The sequence below is a fragment of the Castor canadensis genome, chromosome 2 (assembly GCF_047511655.1).
Source record: "Castor canadensis chromosome 2, mCasCan1.hap1v2, whole genome shotgun sequence".
NCBI classification, from domain to species: domain Eukaryota; kingdom Metazoa; phylum Chordata; class Mammalia; order Rodentia; family Castoridae; genus Castor; species Castor canadensis.
The window spans coordinates 101035848-101056778 of NC_133387.1; the positions used below are offsets into that span (position 1 = coordinate 101035848).

The 20931-nt window shown below is 41.4% G+C and overlaps 1 protein-coding gene across 11 annotated transcripts in view; it reads left to right on the top strand.

Moving 5' to 3' along the window:
• Positions 1-11464: 11464 nt before the first annotated feature.
• Hecw1 (HECT, C2 and WW domain containing E3 ubiquitin protein ligase 1) overlaps positions 11465-20931 on the top strand; it is a 419560-nt gene continuing 410093 nt past the window's right edge. For 4 of the 11 annotated variants that reach the window (XM_074065383.1, XM_074065382.1, XM_074065384.1 and 1 more), the window contains exon 1: positions 12056-13238. In XM_074065383.1, coding sequence (XP_073921484.1) covers positions 13116-13238 — 123 coding nt within the window. In that variant the 5' untranslated portion in view covers positions 12056-13115. Of the gene's footprint in view, positions 11827-12055; positions 13239-20931 lie in introns of those variants that run through there. The other 7 variants (XM_074065387.1, XM_074065388.1, XM_074065379.1 and 4 more) reach the window with 5 other exon arrangements.

Below are 20931 nucleotides of genomic sequence, written 5' to 3' on the forward strand. Positions count from 1 at the left end.
CAAAAAAAAAAAAATTAGTAGAAAGTCATTTCATGGATTTAGTATTTTCTTTACTTTCTCAGGACAATGTTCTGTCTTTCATTAAAGAATGCTTTCAGATATCCCATTTTCAGTCTTGGATTATTTGTTTCACGAACCCTCAAATAGAGTTATCTAACCTGACAGGGTATGAGGTGAGTGGAGCACTGTCAGTATCCTCACTGGATATTTGAGTGTTTCCCTACTTTCTAATGTAGACCTGAAAGTCAAGCCTATGAACAATCTCCTTTAATTTCCAAAGTCATGCAGGCAACATGAGTCTACAGGATTGTGGATGGGTATATACATCCATTGACAGTTTAGGTTATTTAACTAAGTTAGAGATTCAGTTTGCAACATTCATATGTTGCAGTTCTTTGAACAACATATGCCATTTCAGTCTGCACTCCTATTCCAGTATTCACTGCTCATCCTGGCCCCACTGTAGTGCATAAAGTTTTCAGTGTGGATGACTAAGCACTCCAGAGAGAAATGCATCCCTGCCTGGCCCTTCTGTTCTCTGTCATGTCTATTCTCTGAGATATAGATCTGAGTGGATGCACAGGGGGAAAAAAAACAGAGGAGCAGTTGCAAGACTTCCTTTAGCTAGCTCAGATGACAGATGTCACACAGTAGAAGGATGATTTTCTGGTGTGTTTAGGTTAATGCTTCAGAGTTAGTCACAGAAAATAAGGTGAAGGGAAGGTTTAAAGTTTTATACTATGTTATGTGAGGTCATATGATCTATGCTAGATTTCAGAGAATAGAGCATCTGTTATATAGTCCAAAAATGTGCTTCTCAGTCCTTCATATCAAACATGTAATTGCTAGAATCCTGCCCAGATTTTGGACAGTGTGGCATATTGTATCTTTCGTTTCTGATAATATTATCACTCTTCAGACCCCATTCTTCAACCCTTTCTGTATCCATAGTCCTTACATTGTGACCTTGCAGTTCCTCCCATCAAGAAATGCTTATTTCCCCCGAAACTTGGCTGACTCATGATAGTTTTTGGCTAAAATGAAAGTGACAGTGTGCCAATTCCGGGACCAGACTTTGGAAGCATTGTGTACTTCTGCTCTTTCTCTTTTGAGCCCTAGCCACTGCCCTGAAAACAAATTTGGACTATCCTTCTAGAAGATGAGTGACCACTTAGAACAAAGCCAAGTTGCTCCAGCTGAAGCTGTCCTAGATGAAACAGCTCCCAGAAAACCTGCCAGCTCCCCACACAAATAAGCCCAACTGAGAACAGCTTCATCTGGCCCAGATTGGCAATTTATAGACTTGTAAGAAGTAATACGTGGCAATTATTTTGTCAACTAAGTTTTGGGATGGTTTGTTATGCAGCAGTAACTAATTTATGCATTACATTTAATCACAAGAGATATTGAAAGACCTTCAAATATGTGACAAATTGCACTTCATATAAGTTGGACTGATTCAGAAATTCAAGTTCCAATCTCACTGCATCCTGACTAATATTTTTAATGTGTCTTTTGAGGGAATATTAGTCAATTTTCTGTTGCTATAGCAAAATACCCAAGCTTGATGTTATGGTTTTAATATGAAATGTTCCCCATAGGCTTACATGTTGAATGCTGGTCTCCATCTAGTAGTGTTATTTCATCATCAGCAACACCACCAACAACAGGTGTTGGCAAGGATGCGGGGAAAAAGGAACCCTCTTACACTGTTGATGGGAATGTAGACTAGTACAACCACTCTGGAAAAAAGTTTGGAGGCTACTTAAAAAGCTGGACATCGATCTACCATTTGATACAGCAATACCACTCTTGGGGATATACCCAAAAGACTGTTACTCCAGAGGCACCTGCACATCCATGTTTATTGCAGCACTATTCACAATAGTCAAGTTATGGAAACAGCCAAGATGCCCCAGCACTGACGAATGGATTAAGAAAATGTGGTATCTATACACAATGGAATTTTATGCAGCCATGAAGAAGAACGAAATGTTATCATTCTCTGGTAAATGGATGGAATTGGAGAACATCATTCTGAGTGAGGTTAGCCTGGCCCAAAACACCAAAAATCATATGTTCTCCCTCATATGTGGACATTAGATCAAGGGCAAACACAACAAGGGGATTGGACTATGAGCACATGATAAAAGCGAGAGCACACAAGGAAGGGGTGAGGATAGGTAAGACACCTAATAAACTAGCTAGCATTTGTTGCCCTTAACGCAGAGAAACTAAAGCAGATACCTTAAAGCAACTGAGGCCAATAGGAAAAGGGGAACAGGTACTAGAGAAAAGGTTAGATCAAAAAGAATTAACCTAGAAGGTAACACCCACGCACAGGAAATCAATGTGAGTCAATGCCCTGTATAGCTATCCTTATCTCAACCAGCAAAAACCCTTGTTCCTTCCTATTATTGCTTATACTCTCTCTACAACAAAATTAGAAATAAGGGCAAAATAGTTTCTGCTGGGTATTGGGGGGAGAGAGGGAGGGGGCGGAGTGGGTGGTAAGGGAGGGGGTGGGGGCAGGGGGGAGAAATGAACCAAGCCTTGTATGCACATATGAATAATAAAAGAAAAATGAAAAAAAATAATATGAAATGTTCCCCATAGGCTTACATGTTGAATGCTGGTCTCCATCTAGTAGTGTTATTTGGGGGGATAGGGCTTAGCTGGAGGAAGTGGAGCACTGGGAGTATGATTTTGAACGTTATTTATACATGATTCCTAGTCCCTTCCCCTCTCTCTGCTTCCTTTCCATCTCTGCCATACATGCTGGTCTCCATATGTTCCTACCTCATTATGTCTGCCCAAGTTCATGGAACCAAGCAACTGTGGACTGAGTCCTCTGAAACTGTGAGCCAAAATAGAGTTCTCCTTTCCTCCTTTAAGTTGTTTGTGTCAGGTATTTTGTCATAGTCATGAGAAAAGTTCTTAACCCAGAAAATTGGTACTGGGAGTAAGGCTACTGCTGTGACTACTGACTGTGTAGTTCTTTGGAACTGGTTTATGGGAGGAAGTTGGAAAAGTTTGGAGTTGTGGGCTAGAGGCAACCTAGAATGTTGTAAGCAGTGCATAATGGGTGATTCTGTGGGAACTCAGAAGACCAGAATACTGAGAGGAATGCAGACTATGAAGGCCAGGCCCATGAAGTTTCAGATTGGAATAAGGACTAGATATCATTTATTTCATATTCTGGCAAAGAACTTGGGTACATTTTGTCCATGCCTTGAAACTTTGAAGCAGGCTGAGTTGAAATCTGACAGACCACTTAACCTGGTGGAGGAAATTTCAAGGTAGTCCAGCATTCAGGCTGTGGCATGCTTATTGCTAGCCTCTGTAGCCAGGTTTACTATGGGAATTAGAATGAAAAAGCAAAGTTGAAGACTTGAAAAACTTAAAGTTTGGTCAGAAAAGCCCATGTAAAGTTTGGGCTAATGAAGTCACGATTCCTGAAGAGTTTAACATCATTAAAAAGAAGCTGAATATTTTATATCAGGCCAATAGGAAATATCTCTCAAGAACATCTCAAGAATTGGCCATGCCCCCACCCATCCAGGCTCAAAGATATGAAAAAGTTAACTGATTTGAAAGAATGTCTTTCCCTTGGAAAGAGAGGTCTGAAAAACTGCTCACACAAGGCTCCCTATGGAAAAATTTTCCCATGTCATACATTCAGCCCTCAGAGGCCACCAAAACTGTGGTCCAAGGAGGTCAGGTTCCTGCTCAAGTTATCAGCAGACCTTGGCACCATCCATGTGGTGTTGATTTTGAAAATTTTGGAATATAAGAGTTACAGGGTCATGAAGCCTTCTACCCAGACTTCAAAGGAAATCCTGGGAGCCCAGGCAATGTGTGGCAGAGTCAGGATCCCTACAGGCAGCCCCTGAGAGGGTGTTGCGTGAAAGTGTTAGGGTAAAGCCTAAGCTGCAATGGAGACCCCAGGAAATTGGAAAAGCCAGGAATGTAGTGTCTGTAGAAGAAAGCTGAAAGTATCAAGTAGAGCCAACCCAAGAGAGAGGACATGTGGGCTACAAATGGCAAGGATATAGTGATGGGACTGCTCAAGCCCACTGGAGCTCATATCAGAAGCTGGGCATGTAGCTACATGACTTAATGCTTGCTGTACTGGGTTTCCATCTTTCCTTGGCCCCAAACCTTCTTATAGCCCCATTCCTCTCTTATGGGATGGGAATGTTTACCCTGTGCCATTGTATCTTGGAAGTATGTAACTTTCTCTTTGATTTTACAAGAGATCACAGTTAAAGAGTTTGCTAGGAGTCTCTGTAGAGACTCTGGTCTTAGACTCTTGAACTATGTTGAAACTATTGAGACTTTGGGAACTCTGGAAGATGACCTAAATAAATTTTTCATGATAACACAGCCATAAGCCTTTGGGGGCTAGGAGAGGAATGTTATGGTTTGAATATAAAATATTTCTCCACAGTCTCATGTTTAGTCTTCAGCTAGATCTAATTTGAGAAAGACAGGGCCTATCCAGACAAAGTAGGTCATGGGGAGAGGGTGGGGGAAAGTCCCTTCTTCTCTGTCTTCTTCCTGCCCATCATGAAGTGAAGAACTTCTGCCACATATTCCTGTTTTCATGATGTTTTACCCAAATACATGAGGTCAAGCAACCATAGAATGCACCCTCTGTAACTGTGAGCCAAAATAAATATTTCCTCCTTTAAGTTGTTTATGTCAAGTACTTTGTCACAGAAATGAGAAAAGTAATTAATTAACACACCTGGATACTTTGTAAAGAAAAAAAAGATTTATTTAGCTTATAGTTTGGGAAGTTGGAAGTTGAAAGATCAAAATTGAGTGGCACCTATTTGTTACCTTCTGGTGAGAGACCCCTTGTCTGTGTCATGACGTGAGAAATGACATCATGGCAGGAGTGAACATGAAAAGAAGCACTCACATAGTGATATGGAAGGTGAGAGGGATTCAGGCAAGCTCACTCTTTTCATAATGACCCACTCTCCCGGGAGCTAGCCTGGGTCTAATGAATGACACTGATCTCTTCCAAGAATGGAGCCCCCAGTAACTACCATGAACTAGGCCTACCTCTTAAAGGTTCCACCACCTCAAAGAGCACCACAGGTGGAGTTTCTAAGCCAGCACAGGACATCTGGGGACCACCTTCAAACCATATCAAACTATAGCCTCTTGTAAAAATGGCCTCTGCACTTAATTGAGCCAGAAGACCATTTTAGTCTTTGTGTGTTTGTTTGTGTGTTGGGTCTAACTATGCAGCCCATGCTAGCCTTGAACTCACTATCCTCCTGCCTCAGCCCTGAGTGCTGGGATTATAGTATTTGCCAGCATGCTCAGTACCATTTAAGCATTTTTTGAGCATTCATTGTGAATTTTGTCTTTTGCCCAATTGGTTTTTCAAAAAATTTCTTAATAAAACCTCCTTACATATTTTCAATACAATTTTCTCAAAACAATTTTAAACTCTTTCTGACTGTGAGTTGATATCTAAAGTAATACTATGATTAGATTTCTGAAGACTCCTTCTGGTGTGTGCTAAATTGTTGATAAACATTTGTAGTTTGTAATTGTCTGCTACTTTTCTTTGTTTTGAGCTCTTTAATAAGTGTTTTGATGGAAAAATGAGCAAGGGCAAATTATCCAGCTGCCATACTAGTCTAATTCTTCCATTATCAACAGATTTAATAATCTAAAATTATTGCAAATTTAAAGACACACTATTTTTAAATTTAAAAATCTTGTTTTGCTTACTGGCTTTAAGACACTTTGTGGATCTCCATACCTTAAAAAAGTAATTCTAAAATCTGGGCAGGTCATATTTGGCTTATTACAATATGTTTCAAACTTTTCTTTCCTTTCTTAGCTCTCTTTTATCCTTCACTCTCTCTTCATTCCAGTTAAGTTGAACTGTTCACCATTTTACAAGTACATTGTACTCCTTCACTCTTGCCATCTTCTTAAGATGTCTTTAGTCATTCAACAATCTTCTGCTCTTTTTTAAAGTCCTACTAGCAGATGCTTTTCTGTCTTCCCTGCAGTTAGTGTGGTTGTTCTTGTCACATTGAGAATACACCTCTAATTCTTAGCACCTACATCATATTATACTTACATTTAACTTGATCATTAGTTATATGCTCTTTAAGGATAAGTGTTAATCATATTTACAGTGATTATCATGAGTTTGAATCACAATAATAAATTATTTAATTAGTAAATAAAATGTATGTGCAAGAAATACGTTAGCCAGTGAAATAAAGTGAGAAAAAGAATAAAGAGCACATGGCTTACAAGGCAAGAAATGAAGATCTCTCAATTCATAGACAACATAATTGTCCACACTGAAAATGCCAAGAAATCTGCACAGAAGTTCCTAAAACTAATGATTGAGTGCAACAAAGTCATATGATACAAGACACACAGACAGATACACACACACATAGAGACACACAGATACACAAACACAAACACACACATGCACACATCAATTTTTTTATACTAGCAATGAAGAAGTATATTACCCTTATTTTTTATTACCCATATTATTTAGTGTTTTGATATGTTGGAGTCCTTGATGGCTCAGAAGAAACTGCCTGTTTCAGGGTGGTGAATTCCTAGAGATAACAAAACAACTTGCCTGTGTGCCCTTCTTCATATGCAGACCAACCAATCACTAATCCACGACCCTTCAAAACTTCTTTTATCTAATTTGCATACACCCAAGCAATATTTCTTTTACCCTAAGTCATACGAAGACCAGTATAGAACAATGAAAAGACCACATTATGGCCCAGAGCCCCTGAAATTATTCAAACTACCATATCCTAAACTTGCTTAAACGTGCCGGCCCTACCTCATCAATTCCTTCCCACAGAAAACAAAATAAAGTCTCAGACTCAGAATCACACTCTCCTCTTGTCCTCTCTACACCCTGACTGACCCAGATACTTCCTAATGGAGCCCTGTGCAGCATACCACACGTCGTGTTTCTTGGGATCTGTGAGGATGAGTTTCTTTTGACAATCATTTCTGTGTCTGTATATCTATAACAGATTAATATAAACCCTAGGTACATTTTAATAGGAAGTAAAATTCAAAATTAGAATCAATAACTTTCACAGTAGTACCAAAAAATGAAATTCTTAGGTATATATTTAACAAAAATGTGTAGAATCCATATGCCATAAACCTCAACTATTCATAAAATAAATAAAAGAAAATTTGAATAAATGCTGAGATATACTGAGCTGTAGAATGAAAGATGTTAAGAAGTTGGAAGTTTATTAAAATGTCGATTCTCCCAAAATTGATCTATGAATTTAATAGCATCTCAATAAAAATCCTAGCAGTAAAATTTTTGCAGATACTGACAACTTGATTCTAAAATTTATATGGGAAAACAAAGAAATTAAAATAGCCAAAATAGTTTTGAAAAACAACAAGAGTTGGAGGACTCACATGACCTGATTTCAAGATGGTGTAAAGTAACATAATCAAAATAGTGTAACATTGGTTAAAAAAAAAAAAAAAAGGTCATAGATCAGTGGTACAGAACAGAGAATCCACAAAGAGATCCATACACACAGGACCAATTGATTTTTGAAAAGTTGCAAAAGCAATTCAATTGAGAAAGGATAAACTCTTCAATAAATGGTGATGGAATAAATAATCAAGTAAACAAATTAAAAAAAACTGACCCATACCTCACAACTAAAAATAATTCAGAATGGACAACAGACCTAAGTGTAAGATGTAAAACCATAAAACATGTGAAGCAAAAAATAAGGAAAAGTCTTTGGACCCTTGATTTACCAACAGAGTTCTTAGATGTGGTATCAAGAGCATGATCCATTAAACAAAAAGTGAATAGTTTGAATTCCGCCAGGGCTGGGGGCCTAGCTCAAGTGTCAGGCAAGCACAAGGTCCTGAGTTAAAACCTCAGCACCACCACAAACTTAAGACATATTCTCTCAGTGACAGAAACAGCTAAAAGAATGAAAAGACAAACCACACACTGGGAGGAAATACTCTGAAATCACATGTCTGATGAAGAAGTTGTATTTAAAGCATACAAAGAACTCCTCAAATGAATATGAAAGCAAACAACTCATTTAAAAATGAGCAAATGTTTTGAATAGACACTTCATGAAAAAGTGATACAAAGATGAAAAATAAACACAAAAGTAGACAGACACTCACTATCGTTCATCATTATGAAAGTGCAAATTAGATCCACAATAAAGTGCTATTCCATACCTGTGGAACTATCTACATTTCAATAAGACTGAATTTTCTTTCTTTTTTCAGTAAGACTGAATTTCCTTGACTATAGCCAGACTTTTTTGCTGCTTTTCTGACCTTGTCACACTAATCTGGATGCTCTTCCTCCATTCCCTCACCTGCCAACTCCTACTGACCCTTTATGACTCAACTTCTGCACCAAGAAGGCTGCCCTCAATGTAGTGAGGGCAGAGACCTGTTGAAACTGTTCCAGGAATGGGGAGAGGGAGGATAAAGGGGAATGATGGAGGGGGTGGAATTAACTAAGATATAGTGTAAGCACTTTTGTAAATGTCACAATGTACCCCCAGTACAATAATAATAGGTTTTTTTAAGAAAGAAAGGAAGAAAGAAAGAAAGAAAAAGAAGTCTGTCTTAGACCTTTACTCTTACTCCCCCAACCTGGACTGAATTACAAGCTCTGCGCTATGTGATGTCAGCTTTCCATTTTACTCATCACTGTGGTCATCAAATGTGTAGTGCTTGCTAGTTTAATTAGAGGAGTTAATACCCTCAACTCTAATCTCCATTAAGTCAAAGATTCTGTCTTCTTCAAGGTAATATCCCATAAATAAGGCATATTTCAAAAATTGTTGAATAAATAAATCCACATAAGGAAAATCCTATGATCTTTCAAATAACTTCAGTCTCTCCTTGATCCCTGATCCCAAGCCACCCTAAAGTTTTCATAGCTGCCTTCCATAATTAAAAGCCCTCTTTCCCCCATCACAGGGAACATAGGTTTCTCTGTGTAACTTCTCAGCTAACTAAAGTTGAACATCCTGGCCTCTGGGTTATGATCCTAAGCCTTAGGACCTAAGGTATCCCAACGACAATCTCATGTTATTGGCTACAATTCATCTTGTGGGGAGAGACCACAAGTGCAGCGTCGACAGCTCCTCCTCCCCTCGTTAGAAAGTATTCATTTCTGACATTATGAAGGTCTGTTCTAAAGACAAAACCCCTGATCAGCTCAAGCCATAATCTCCTCAGCTTTGCAGGATCATTTTCAGGCAGGGCTCTGTTTGCTGTCTTTGTCTGCATGTGACCTGAGTTGAGCAGGCAAGTCAGCCCCTTTCTGGGTTGTGCCAGGCCCTGACTGACAAAAGGTGGAGACACAAGTTTACATTATCACAATAATCTAAGTGTTAGCATATGCTTCGCCAAATGCCTTCATCCATCACCTTAGGGTATTATATTTAAGATTAGTACTGCTGGGGACATTGGGACTGTGACTTATTACTGTATTTATAACTATCACTTCTAAATGGTTGCCATTAAATCCATGCCACATCTTTCCCTTTCTCCACCAAATACTCCTCTGTTTAAGGTTAAGGCAGTTGACATTGGTTACCTCTAGATCTGAGGTCTTCTTACAGTAAGACCTTAAAGAAATGACAGAAACCCATGCAGACTAGTTGTTTTCCTCTGTAAAACAGGATGGTGCTATCCAAGCTGCACCCAGATGGTTAAGGATACAAAGACAATAAACATGAATCTGTATGTTGCCAATACAGTATAGAAGGTGCTTTACAAGGAGTTTGGTTATCTATTCAGTTAGTTAAAATGTGAAATTTTGTTATTGCTATTTCAATAACTTTTGCCTTCAGTACGATGAAAGAAACTTCCCTGGGGAAAATAAAGAACAATCAGGATTGTTACATCAATAACCTTTATGACAGATGTTCACTTGTCATCTCCATAATAGATAGAACAGGGAAAAATCTCTCTGGGCCAGGTTGATGCTGCATTGCTGAAAATAAGGCAGTGAATATCCTGGCAATTTATTGAGGTGAAGATTTTAGAAACCATGGATGCTGGTTTATGCAAGAGGTCTTTGTTTTGTTTTTACTCTTTCATGTCTCTGGGTAGAAGCATCATGCTGTTAGTCAGTGCTGGTGTTTACTGCTACAGGCTGACCAATTCTATTCTTGCAGGGTTTTCTTCATATGGAGGTTGATATTAATTCAAGTGCAAAGTCTCCTAGAGAAATGTGTTCCCAGGGTTCTGTGTGGATCCTTAGTTGAGGTTTGAAAAGTAGTCAGCTTTGAGCTCATCTGAGTGGAAGATCTGACTGCTGTCAGACAAATGGAAGGCCTGCCAGGAAAGGACTGGGCACCCTAAGTGGCATAAGGAAAAAGAGGGACAAGGGTTGTGCTCCCTGAACAAAGTAGAGCAGCTGCTGAAGTTTACTTCACTTTTTCCAAGGTTTCTGCTTCTGGAAAGTTCCTGTTGTGAGAGTGAAATCAGAGACGAATGGACAGCCAGTGAAATGAGGGCTACTGAGAAGTTAGCCACAATGTTGGTTTCAGTGACAAAGAAACGGTTTGGAAAGGTCTATGTTCAGGTCTTCAGTGAGGAGTCCTGAATGGTCAGGACTCCTGTGTGTATTTTATTGGAGGTCTGGGACAGAGGGACGGGGGGAGGGGAAAGAAGGTAACTTCTCAGGATGTGAATAATGGCTTATACAGGGGATGCTGGGCAGAAGAATGGGATGCTTCACAATAAAGAAGTATTGTGTAGAATTGCAGTTAGAATCACAGACTATGGAGATGATGTGCTCAAAACCTCTGCATCTCATACGTAGACATACAAGCCAAATAATCACCAAATGTACATAGATTTACATACATGGAGCAGCCAGCAACCAGCATTTCACTTCTTTTTGCCTCTCGGTTGGCTGGACAAGGAGGGGTTTAGACTTTGCTTCCTTCCATTCTAGCATTCTTACAGTGTGTGCAGTTTATTATCCAACCTGTTTTGAACACTAGGCTTGCCGACTTTCTGGGGAGATTTTCATCCTTTGCATTTGTAATAGCAATGTTTGTTTTGTGTGCTTGCTGTGCAAATACAGGATGCCTTGAAATGTGCCTTTGAGTGTTCATAACTGTGTGTAAGGTGGGTGAGGAAAGTGTTTTAAAGAGAGTCAAAAACACCTGTCATAGGGTACCTGACTAGGGCATCTGTACCTCATCCTTTCTGAACACACAGTTTGCACATACACAAAAGAGCTGATGAGCCAGCCGTGGTTGGTGCTGGATATGCCCTGTACGCGTGCTGGGTGCTGGAAGGATGGGGCCGGCGGTAACAAGAATCAATATATATTTACGGCGGGGGCGAGGGGGGGCGGTGTGCAGAGGATGTAGGGCGGGGCAGCGCTAATGAGAGCAAGCCCGGCTTGTGGTTGGTTCGGTAGTCTGGTACCTACAGAGGAGTAGGCAGGGAGGGAGGGGATGCAGGCGATGAAGTGTACTGCGTTACCGCTCGTGGGGCGCCGTTGTTGAGCTGTAACACTGTGCGCCTCTGACCCAGCGGGCCCTCTCCTCGCTCGCACACACCGAGCAGAGCGCGCCGCTCCGCCGTGGCGGTGGCGGTGACAGTCGCTCGCTCTAGTCACCCAGCAGAGTGCAGCGAGAGCTGGCGGTCGCAGGGGTTTCGCAAAGCAGGAGCCCTGTTGCCTGGCACCGATGAAGGGCACGTGCGCCCCCCGGCTCTAACCTGCGCACCGACGGGAGCATGACCTGTGACCAGTCTGGGGCTACCAAGGTAAGCCGGCGCGGAGAGGGGACTCTACCTGCCGCCCCTACCCCCGCCCCCCCCGCCCATCTCTGGGTGGCTTCCTAGCAGCTCGCGAGGCCCCAGCAGCGCCCTCCCTCCCCAGGGCCCGGATCCACCCTCCTTCCCACCCTCTCGCTTCTACCGCGAGGTTCGATTTTCAGTCTGATGTGCGCCACCGCCCAGGCCCGGTTGGGATCCCCGGGTGCGACCCCGGCTTGAGTACAGCAGGAGCATCGGGCCTCAAGAGGGGCTCCAAGAGAAACAAAGGAGTCCCCAAGCCGGTTCGCAGAGCGTCCCCCGCCCCTCGGCGCCCTCCCAGTGGTGAGGAGGTGTCAGGGGAGGGGGCGGAGAGACCTACGTAATCTCCCTCCCAAGCCCACACCCACCCCTTGTGAACCAAAGCTCCGGATGCGCGCTTAGCCTTGAGCTGGGTTTTGGACGATTGTGTTCCGTGCAATGCCCACGGTTAACCCGGCGAGCGCCCACAGTCCCCGCACGAGCTTATCAGTGCTGGTTCAGGGAGCAGGTGGCTAGGTGCGGCCCTTGCTCTCCTGGGTGGTGCAGGCAGGGAGGATGCGCCTTCCAGTCCCCGGCCGGCTGTGCCTCTCAGCTGGGCCTGCCACTGAGTTTGAGCGGGAGTAGCCAGTCATGTCGCCTACCCGTATTGCGACTTGCACACATGTGGGAAAGGAGGCTCTGCGAAAACCGCGTTCTTTTTTTTTTTTTTGGCTGGAGGTGTGCTTCCTCCTACTCATACATTCCCGGACCATGACAATGCAGCAAAATTCTTGGGCTTAAACAAAGTGGCCCCTGCATCCCCCTCTCTGGGGCTGTTTTGATGTCCCGGCCACTTGGCTGATTTTATGGGGTGTGGATACATGGTCTGTCTTGAGCACAGGGGCTGGGCACCATAACTTCTTCCCTAACGAATTTCAGCGCGTGGGGGGAGCTGGCAGGGACACAGGCTGCAGAGATGCCCAGCTTCCTGTGGTTCATACATAGCGCGCCTTAGTCTGCATTGGGCTGACACGAGACAGCATGTGGGGATTTTCCTAGTTGCTGGAGATATTATTTGACGTTGCTGTAGTTTGGGGCTTAGTTCTCTTGAGATCTGCAGTGGTGCAATTCTCTCCCTTGTTGTTTTTCTTCTTCTCTCTTTGAAAAGATAACAATGCTGTGTTCAGCAGAAATGGATACAGGAAGAGCAGCATAGTTCAAAGATTAAGGGAGGCATCTGCTCTCTTTTCCTGGGATTTAAACGTGATATACTAGGGTAGATGCCCTACCGGAAAAGGCCAGCCTTTAAAGACCCCGGCAGTGTTGTGGTCCAAGGAGTCTCAAAGCAGGTGGCCAGATCTGCGTTTCTCATCAGCGGACTCGCTCCGGCTGTGGCTATCACGGTAATTCATTCTAGATTGGGGATTCATTTTGAAAATGTGTGTTTTCTACTAAGCAGGGATTAGAGTCCAAATGCCTACCCTAGTATGAATGTGTCTGCCTGTTTGGTAGAAAATAGATTGTGGTAGAATTCCTGTTGCCTGTTTCTCTGTTTGCTATCTCCTCTGGAATGTGGCGTTGGAAAAATGAGGCACTATTTTAATTCCTAGACCTCAAGGCAAATTGAACTTGGGAGTATTTCGTTTAATAAACTATGCTCTGACTAATCCAACAGTAGGATCCCGATCTAGCCCAGTTGGCTGCTCTGCGGAATGACAGTTCTCTTTTTGTCTGGGGTAGTTTTTCATGAAGGCAAATTGCCTAAGTTTGTTCCGATTGTGACATTATTGACTTGATAGGGAGGCTACATTCGGAGCTGGAACAGCCTATAAATGTATCAGTGTAGGGGGACTGCAGCAGCTGCTATTTGTGGGTATAGTATCATTTGGCTTGATCCCTTTTACAGGTCTGGCTTTTAAAGATGGGTATGTTAAGCCTTACTTTCTTGTGCATCAGATATGACTATTAAGAAAAAATTAAAAGGCCAGATGTGATCATGGGAAGATAAACCTGTCTCATTCCTTATCTGTAAAGTAAGTTGGATTAGCTAACTCTGGTCCTCTCTTGTTGCAGCACTCTCTGATAAGTGACAGAAGGGTAAGAAAAGTTACCCAGTTTAGGAAAGGCAAATAATCATAGCAGACTAAGGATTTGTTATAGAATTTATGGTTTATTTTTATACCTCAAAATTTTTGGCCCCAATATCTGCGTTTTTCCCAGAAATGAAATTAATAATTTGAACAGGTCATTTTTTTTGTTCATTATAGAAAAACATTTGTTGGGGAAGGCTGGGGAGCAGAGAGCAGTGTTGAATTAATTGGGTAACAGGTTTTCTTATATGAAGATTTAGTTATTCAATCCAATTTTTTTCTTGGAAGATTTAGTTATTCAATCCATTGTTTCTTATTTCCAATGATTGAGTCTTGTTTGTTTGTTTCTAATGAAAGATTCAAGATAGCTGTTTGACCCTACATAGTAATTAACAGTAGCATCAGAATTACTTTCCCTGGTAGAAATTGGTATTGCTAATAAAACATTAGCACTCTTCTTATTATAAAAATTAGTGTGGCAATGACAATTCTAAACATAAAGTATTTTCATGTGCTTATAGTAATTATTACAATTTAGGGTTGGTTGAGGTATGGTCAATGGCTCAAGCTTAGCACCACAATGTTCCACAGTTGTGCACTCACCTTTAAAAGTTACAATCAAAATAATATCCTGTGATAACAGTCCCGCCAAGCATAATTAACCACTTTCTCCCCTGTTTCCCCAGAGCCTTTTCATTCATATAGCTAAGGTAGCACTGATCATTGCAGCAACTGAGTTGCAAATGTGCCTCAGTCTCCTTGTTTAAACACGGTCTGAGCTTCTGCAGGACAAGACATTGTATTTGCCTCTCATCTCTCCAACACTCAGCACTTTGTCTGGTACATGTTGTGTTCTCAGGAATGTTTAATGGAGTGGATTCCAGGTCAAAACGATGCCCTCTAATTGTATAGGCAGGAGGTAGGTGGGGATTCTGTGCTTCATCAGGCAGCTAGGGGGAATCAGAGAGGTTACATAAGATACTTAAGGAAAATGGTGAGCCAAACTCAAATCCAGACCTTCTACCAGGCTGCTTCTGAGAGAGGCCCACCCCTCTCAATAAAACAAGCAAACAAACAATAACAAGCAACAACAAAAACACATGTAAAGCATAAGTTAAAATGCTGCAGGCTTGGGTTATTTAAGTTTTACTTGAATGATCTGGATTTTTCATTTTGGCAAAATTATCTAATCACTGCTCGGTTGTGTCTTGCCTTAGAAGGAAAAATTTGGGGTCAAGCGCTCTGTCTTCTAACCTGCACTTAAACAGAAGGGTAAGGCTGAGACATGGCTCAAGTGGTAGAGTGCCTGCTTGGCAAACGCAAAGTCCTGAGTTCAAGCCCTAGTACTGTCAAAAATTAAAAGTAAATACAGAAGAATGAGACCTTTCTCTCCAAGGCTTGATTCTACTACCCAGGGCTTGCTAGGATGATGGACATGTCTAGAGAACACCACTAACTGACCCATATTTGTTCAAATCATATTTAGTCACGATACACTGTGCTTCTGAAATGACCCAGCAGTGAGACTAGAGACAACCATCATTTCTGGGCTAGCCTAACTTGACTGAATCTCCACACAGGCAGATTCCTGAAAGAACAAGTATGACTTTCAGACATTGAAATCACTGCTTCTCTTCCATTTACCTCATTCCCTTTTCACCCTAAAAAATAGGACAGGTTACCTTTAGGAAACCAAGTAGTTCAATACCCATGTTCAAAAAGTTCAGTACCATTCTGTAATGCAGCCCTGGGCGTCTTTGATGCTCATGGACTTGCAATCTACACTGTGTGGCTTTCTACAAGTCATTTTTCCTCGCTGAAGTTTTGTTTTTTTCTTCTTTGAAAGTGGGAATTTGAACCAAGTAATCACAAAGGTCACTTCTAACACCATGATTCTGTTTGTTGCTTTCCACTGAGTTAATTGGAGGGTATAAAATATTAGTGATAATTTGATTTTACAATATATGTACCGTGTAATATATGTAGAAATATTAAAACCAAGTCTGTTAACATCTGTCTACTAATGTTATGCTGAATTGACATCTACAGTAATTCTTATTTGTAAAACTAAATTTACTATGTTAAAAAAAAGAGGTTTGCAACACTTCTTGTTTCTAGTGAGGAGTGCAATGGTGAAAAATTGTACAATTTGCAAAAAGTTTAGAATTTTAGGGTTTGATAGTCAAGGTTCCATGATCTACAAAGTAAAGCACTTTAATTCTCACCATTGAGTGTGTCTCCCAGCTGAGTAACTCTTGAAGTCCAAAGTGTTCCATGAGATTCACCCAACAATTTCTCATTTTGCTTCTTCCTCCCCACTTCTTTCAACCCAACCTCCTATAACATCCCCAATTCAGAAAACATAGGCCAGGATTACACTGCCTCAAACCTTATCCTGTCCCAACAAGGCCACCAGTGAGAGCCTGAAAAACTTCCTACTTATCTCAACCATTTATACTTGCTGATACTTATTTGTTACCATTGCTTTTCCAAATGAAGATACTATGAGGTAGAGACAGACTGAGTCTTTTGGTGACTTTGTAGTATACATGTATACCATGCAGAATTTCTGACCACCATTTGAGGCTTAAATGCCAGGTATTTGTATCTTGAAGTCTCTTTAAATAATTTAGGAAACAAAATATATTGGTGATTTTATATATCACATACCACAATGTGTGTATATGGAGAGTATGTTGTATTCTGTGACATGGGTACTGAAGGAAAAATGTTAAGTAGTCCATGCAGGATGACAATAATGCCACTACTTATTCACAAAATATCACAAAGCACTAGACTCCCAGATCTTCTGGATTTCCATAGCAACAAGTGATGTACACCATGTATCTTATTTGTCCAAAAACCATACTTTTCCTGATTAATTGGCCTAAAGCTTGATGCGTATAGAAGACTGAAAAATTAGGCTGCAGCATACGGATGGGCTTTTCTGGTGTTATCATCATGCATCAATTGCATGTGATATTTTTGGGTAACTTCAGAGGATGAAACTTAAGCCAGTATTGAGCGGAGTGGGGGAAAGAGCTTGAAAAGGAGGCCATCTGTGCCCATGATGACAAATGTTATCACGAAGACTTCATTCGGGGTCCCTTTTATATATTTAGTGTAGCAGATTTTTCATTTCACACTTTCTAGATATATTTGTATTGCACAGATGTCAGGGAAATATCATGTGTGTGAAAGAAAAAAAAAAGACAAAAATTCACATCCATGGCCAGGGATTGTAATTCAATTTTTTTGTCCTTAAATTGACACCTATTTAACTGCATGAATGTTCCCTATCTTTACTTTGGGGTTTAAGTAAGAACACTATGAGAAACAGAAATCTCAGTCCCACACATTATTAAAAAGCAGAGTTCAGGCTAAGAGGGGAAAAAAGATGGAAAGACTAGAATGAAACAATGAAGATGTTGTTTTGGGGCTGTCAGTAGCAAAGTTGATGGACCCCAACAGCAAGTCTTCATTTTCCTTCCTGTAAGGCACAGACCAGCTGAAAAGACAACAGGACCTAACCAATACATTTTTATCCTGAAAAGGATTTCCTTTTTTCTTTATCATTATTTCTAATTCCTTTGCCATCAACATTTAAAACTATCAATTAAAATTGTTTCCTCTATTTTAATCATGTTATTTTTGACATTGAGATAAAATAGTTTTGATGGATTTACCAGTATTTTTCCTCACATCCTCTGCGTTGTCCTTAGTGTCCTTTCCCTACAGGACAACAAGGCATAGGAGCTGCATGTAATGGGGGTGAAGCTAAGGAAACCAATGGCAAACAAATGGAATGAAATATATTACATTCTACAAAATCCTTGCCCTGCTTCCACACCCCACTAGGATCAATCTTCTGTTCCCTTTTATAAAATACGCCTCTAAAAAGTTGTCTCACTAGCTTTCTTTGCTGTCTTCCTCTCAGCCTCTACAGACACCTTTTATTGTGTAATGTTTCATTTATATAAACCATGCATTTAACATTTATGTAAATTATGGAGCAAAATAAGCAAATACCCACCCTGTAGCCTGAGATCAGAATATCACTGGCTCATTTGCAGCTACCCCTGTGTTCCTGCCTCATCACTCTTTCTAAAGAGTAACTTCTTGTTCCTTTCCCTCCCCACAGTGTTCTCAGTGTGGTCACCAGTGACCTCTACCTTGTGAAGTACAAAGGCTAATCCCCTATCCCGGCTTTGCTGAGCTCAGTGGCATTTCAGTCTATGGATGGCTTTCTCTTGCTTAGTCTAGATTACAGATCCCTCTGGTTTTCATGCTACCTCTCTAGATCATTCTTTATCAGACTCTTTGGTTGGCTCCTGAATGCTTATCCTTTGCTGACCTCCACTGAACTTTGATCCCTGAATTATGGGATCTTCTAGGGCTTGGCTGTCAGACCTCTTCTGTTTTTATCTGCATTCCTTTCCTTGGGCTCATCACAGCCTTCAGCTTATAAACTGAGGAGCCCAAGTTCTCTTCTTTAGCCCCAACTCACTATGAGAGCTCCAAATTTCAATAGGCAACTACCCTCAGCATTCTTTAAATGTCATGTCATCTTAAAATTAACATATGTGAAATGCAACCTCCAATTTTCACTCTCCCAAACCTGCTTCCTGTCCAGTACTAAACCTCTTTGGAATGAGCAACTCTATCCTTCCAGTGACTCAAGTAAAGTCTTGCAGGTTCTCCTGACTTCCTTCTCATCACACCTGAGTTTCAGCAAATCTCTCTCCCTTCCTCTCACTGACTCTGTCCACACCTATTTAAACCACTGGGAGCTATCCTACCTGGCTGCCTGTTTTCCTCTTCTATCTGCAGTCTGTGTTCTGTGCAGTAATCCAAATGAACTCTTAAAAGTGTAGGTCACATCATGCATTTGACAAATACTTTCTAAACATCAAGCAGAGATTTAGCATCTTTTTTTTTCACTACTGAGATTCTCAGCACACTTGTGAGGCAGGCACTACTGTTTGTTTGAATTTAGAAACTGGCCTGTAGCAGGAATGCAACAAAAAGAGTCATAAACCCCTGTCCTCCTGTCTTGCTTCTTTATCCAGCACCCCTCCCCCATTCCTCTCACAATGGTGCCCAGACACCTTACTTGACTCCAGGTTTCTGGATAATCACCTTGGCTCCTGCCTCTCTGGTCTGTCCTGGCTCACTGAGTCCCAGTCCCCAGCATCCTGACTCTTTCTGGAATATGTCAGTCACACTCTTACTTGCCTCTTCCCTTGACCTGGAGTGGCTGACCACAAGCCCTTTGCATCCTGGGTATCTTGGTACTCAGCTATCATCCTTCAGGAAGACCGTCCCTAAACCTCCATCGACAGTGAGCGCTAATCCACCTACCTGCTTGCACTTAGCATCACCCGGTGTGTGTTTATTTTCTTGCTTCTGTGCTTCTTGCCTGTTTTCCCTGCTAACTTGTAAGCTCTATTACGGCGGGAACCTGCTTATGTACCTTGTGCCTGGAACAGTGCTGGGAATAGAGCAGACACCACACTAGACATTTGCTGACTGGCTAACTGATATAAAAATGCTCTCCCTAACTGAAACTCATCCTCAGAATGGTCTCTATGTCTACTTTATACTGGATGAAATTCCATTAAAATTGGTTGGATGAGAGTCTGGATGATATTCCTGTCTTTGGATCTTCCAAGAATACATTTTTCCTTTTGTGTAAACTTGGGAGTGGTCTTCTTTACTGCCTGGAGTTTTTGTGGATTTCCAACCTCTGTGTTTTACTCCTGGCTGGAGGTCTCTAAGTGAAATAGTGGAGTCAGCTTAAACTTGATTTTGCCCTCTTAGCAGCATCTTACAAGTAGTCATCTGTCACTCAATTATTGCTGTATTGAATCACTTACTTGTTATTCTTGCTAGTATGACTTGATAAAAACTGCTCTTTGTCCTCCAGTTCCTCTTCTTCTGGGCCACACTGACTTTATCCTCTTGAATACAAGCATGCCATTCTTGTGTTCAAAATCCTTAGACATGTCCAGTCAACACAGTAAAGAACCAATTCTCTAGGCTGGCACTGTAGAAAGTATCCTGCGGGCTGTAGCCAGTCCATGTCTCCCTCTTCTATCCTCTGTTCCAGCCACATGAATCTTTTTTCCCCTATCTCTCTAATCATGCTGTGTGTGCTTTGCTATAATTACATGCTTTTTCTTTATGCTGTTTTTTACTCTTAGATGCCCTACTCCTCTAAGTTTACCCATTTTTAGTATCTACCTCCTAGCGGAAGTCATCACTCAGTTTCTTAGTAGGCTATGGTTTCTTTCCCTTCCCTCTGAACTTTCCACTGACAGGCATCATTATGTGCTCACTATTAACTCCCCTGCCTTGCAGTGTCCCTACTGTGTAATGACCAAATCAAGGTTGAGGACTTTGTTGAATATCCTAGTATTCCTGAAAGTACTTGTCCTGGTGTTCACCACAGTGGATTCTTCTCTGAGTGTCCAGTGATTGAGTGACCCAGGGATCAGCCCAAGAGTTGAGAAGGCTGGCGTTTTGTTGCTTCTAGAATTTTATCTGCAGTGTCTGTACCCATAATACCACAATGCATACCATAATGTTAATTGGAAAGTTCAAAGAGGTGAGGCACAGGGACCGGGATTTTTTTTTTTTTTTTTGGTGGTGCTTGGGATCTTGAACCCAGGGCCTTGTGTGTGGGAGGTAAGCACTCCACCTCTGAGCTACATCCCAATCTCTTGAGTTTTTTTGAGACAGGGTCTCACTATGTAGCCCAGGCTGGCTTTGAACTTGAGGTCCTCCTGCCTATACCTCCCAAGTGCACAACTCTTGAGTACAGGTATAGGCCACCACACAGGGTAAAGACTAGGACTTTTATTTGTTGACTCTCCAAAGTGCAAAGAACAGCGCCGTGTATTCAATAATGATTAAAGACCGAATGCAGTGTATTTCTGGAACCATAAATGTCTAATTTACTTGTTACATGAATGAGCAAACCCAAGGACAAGAGAGGCTTTCCCAA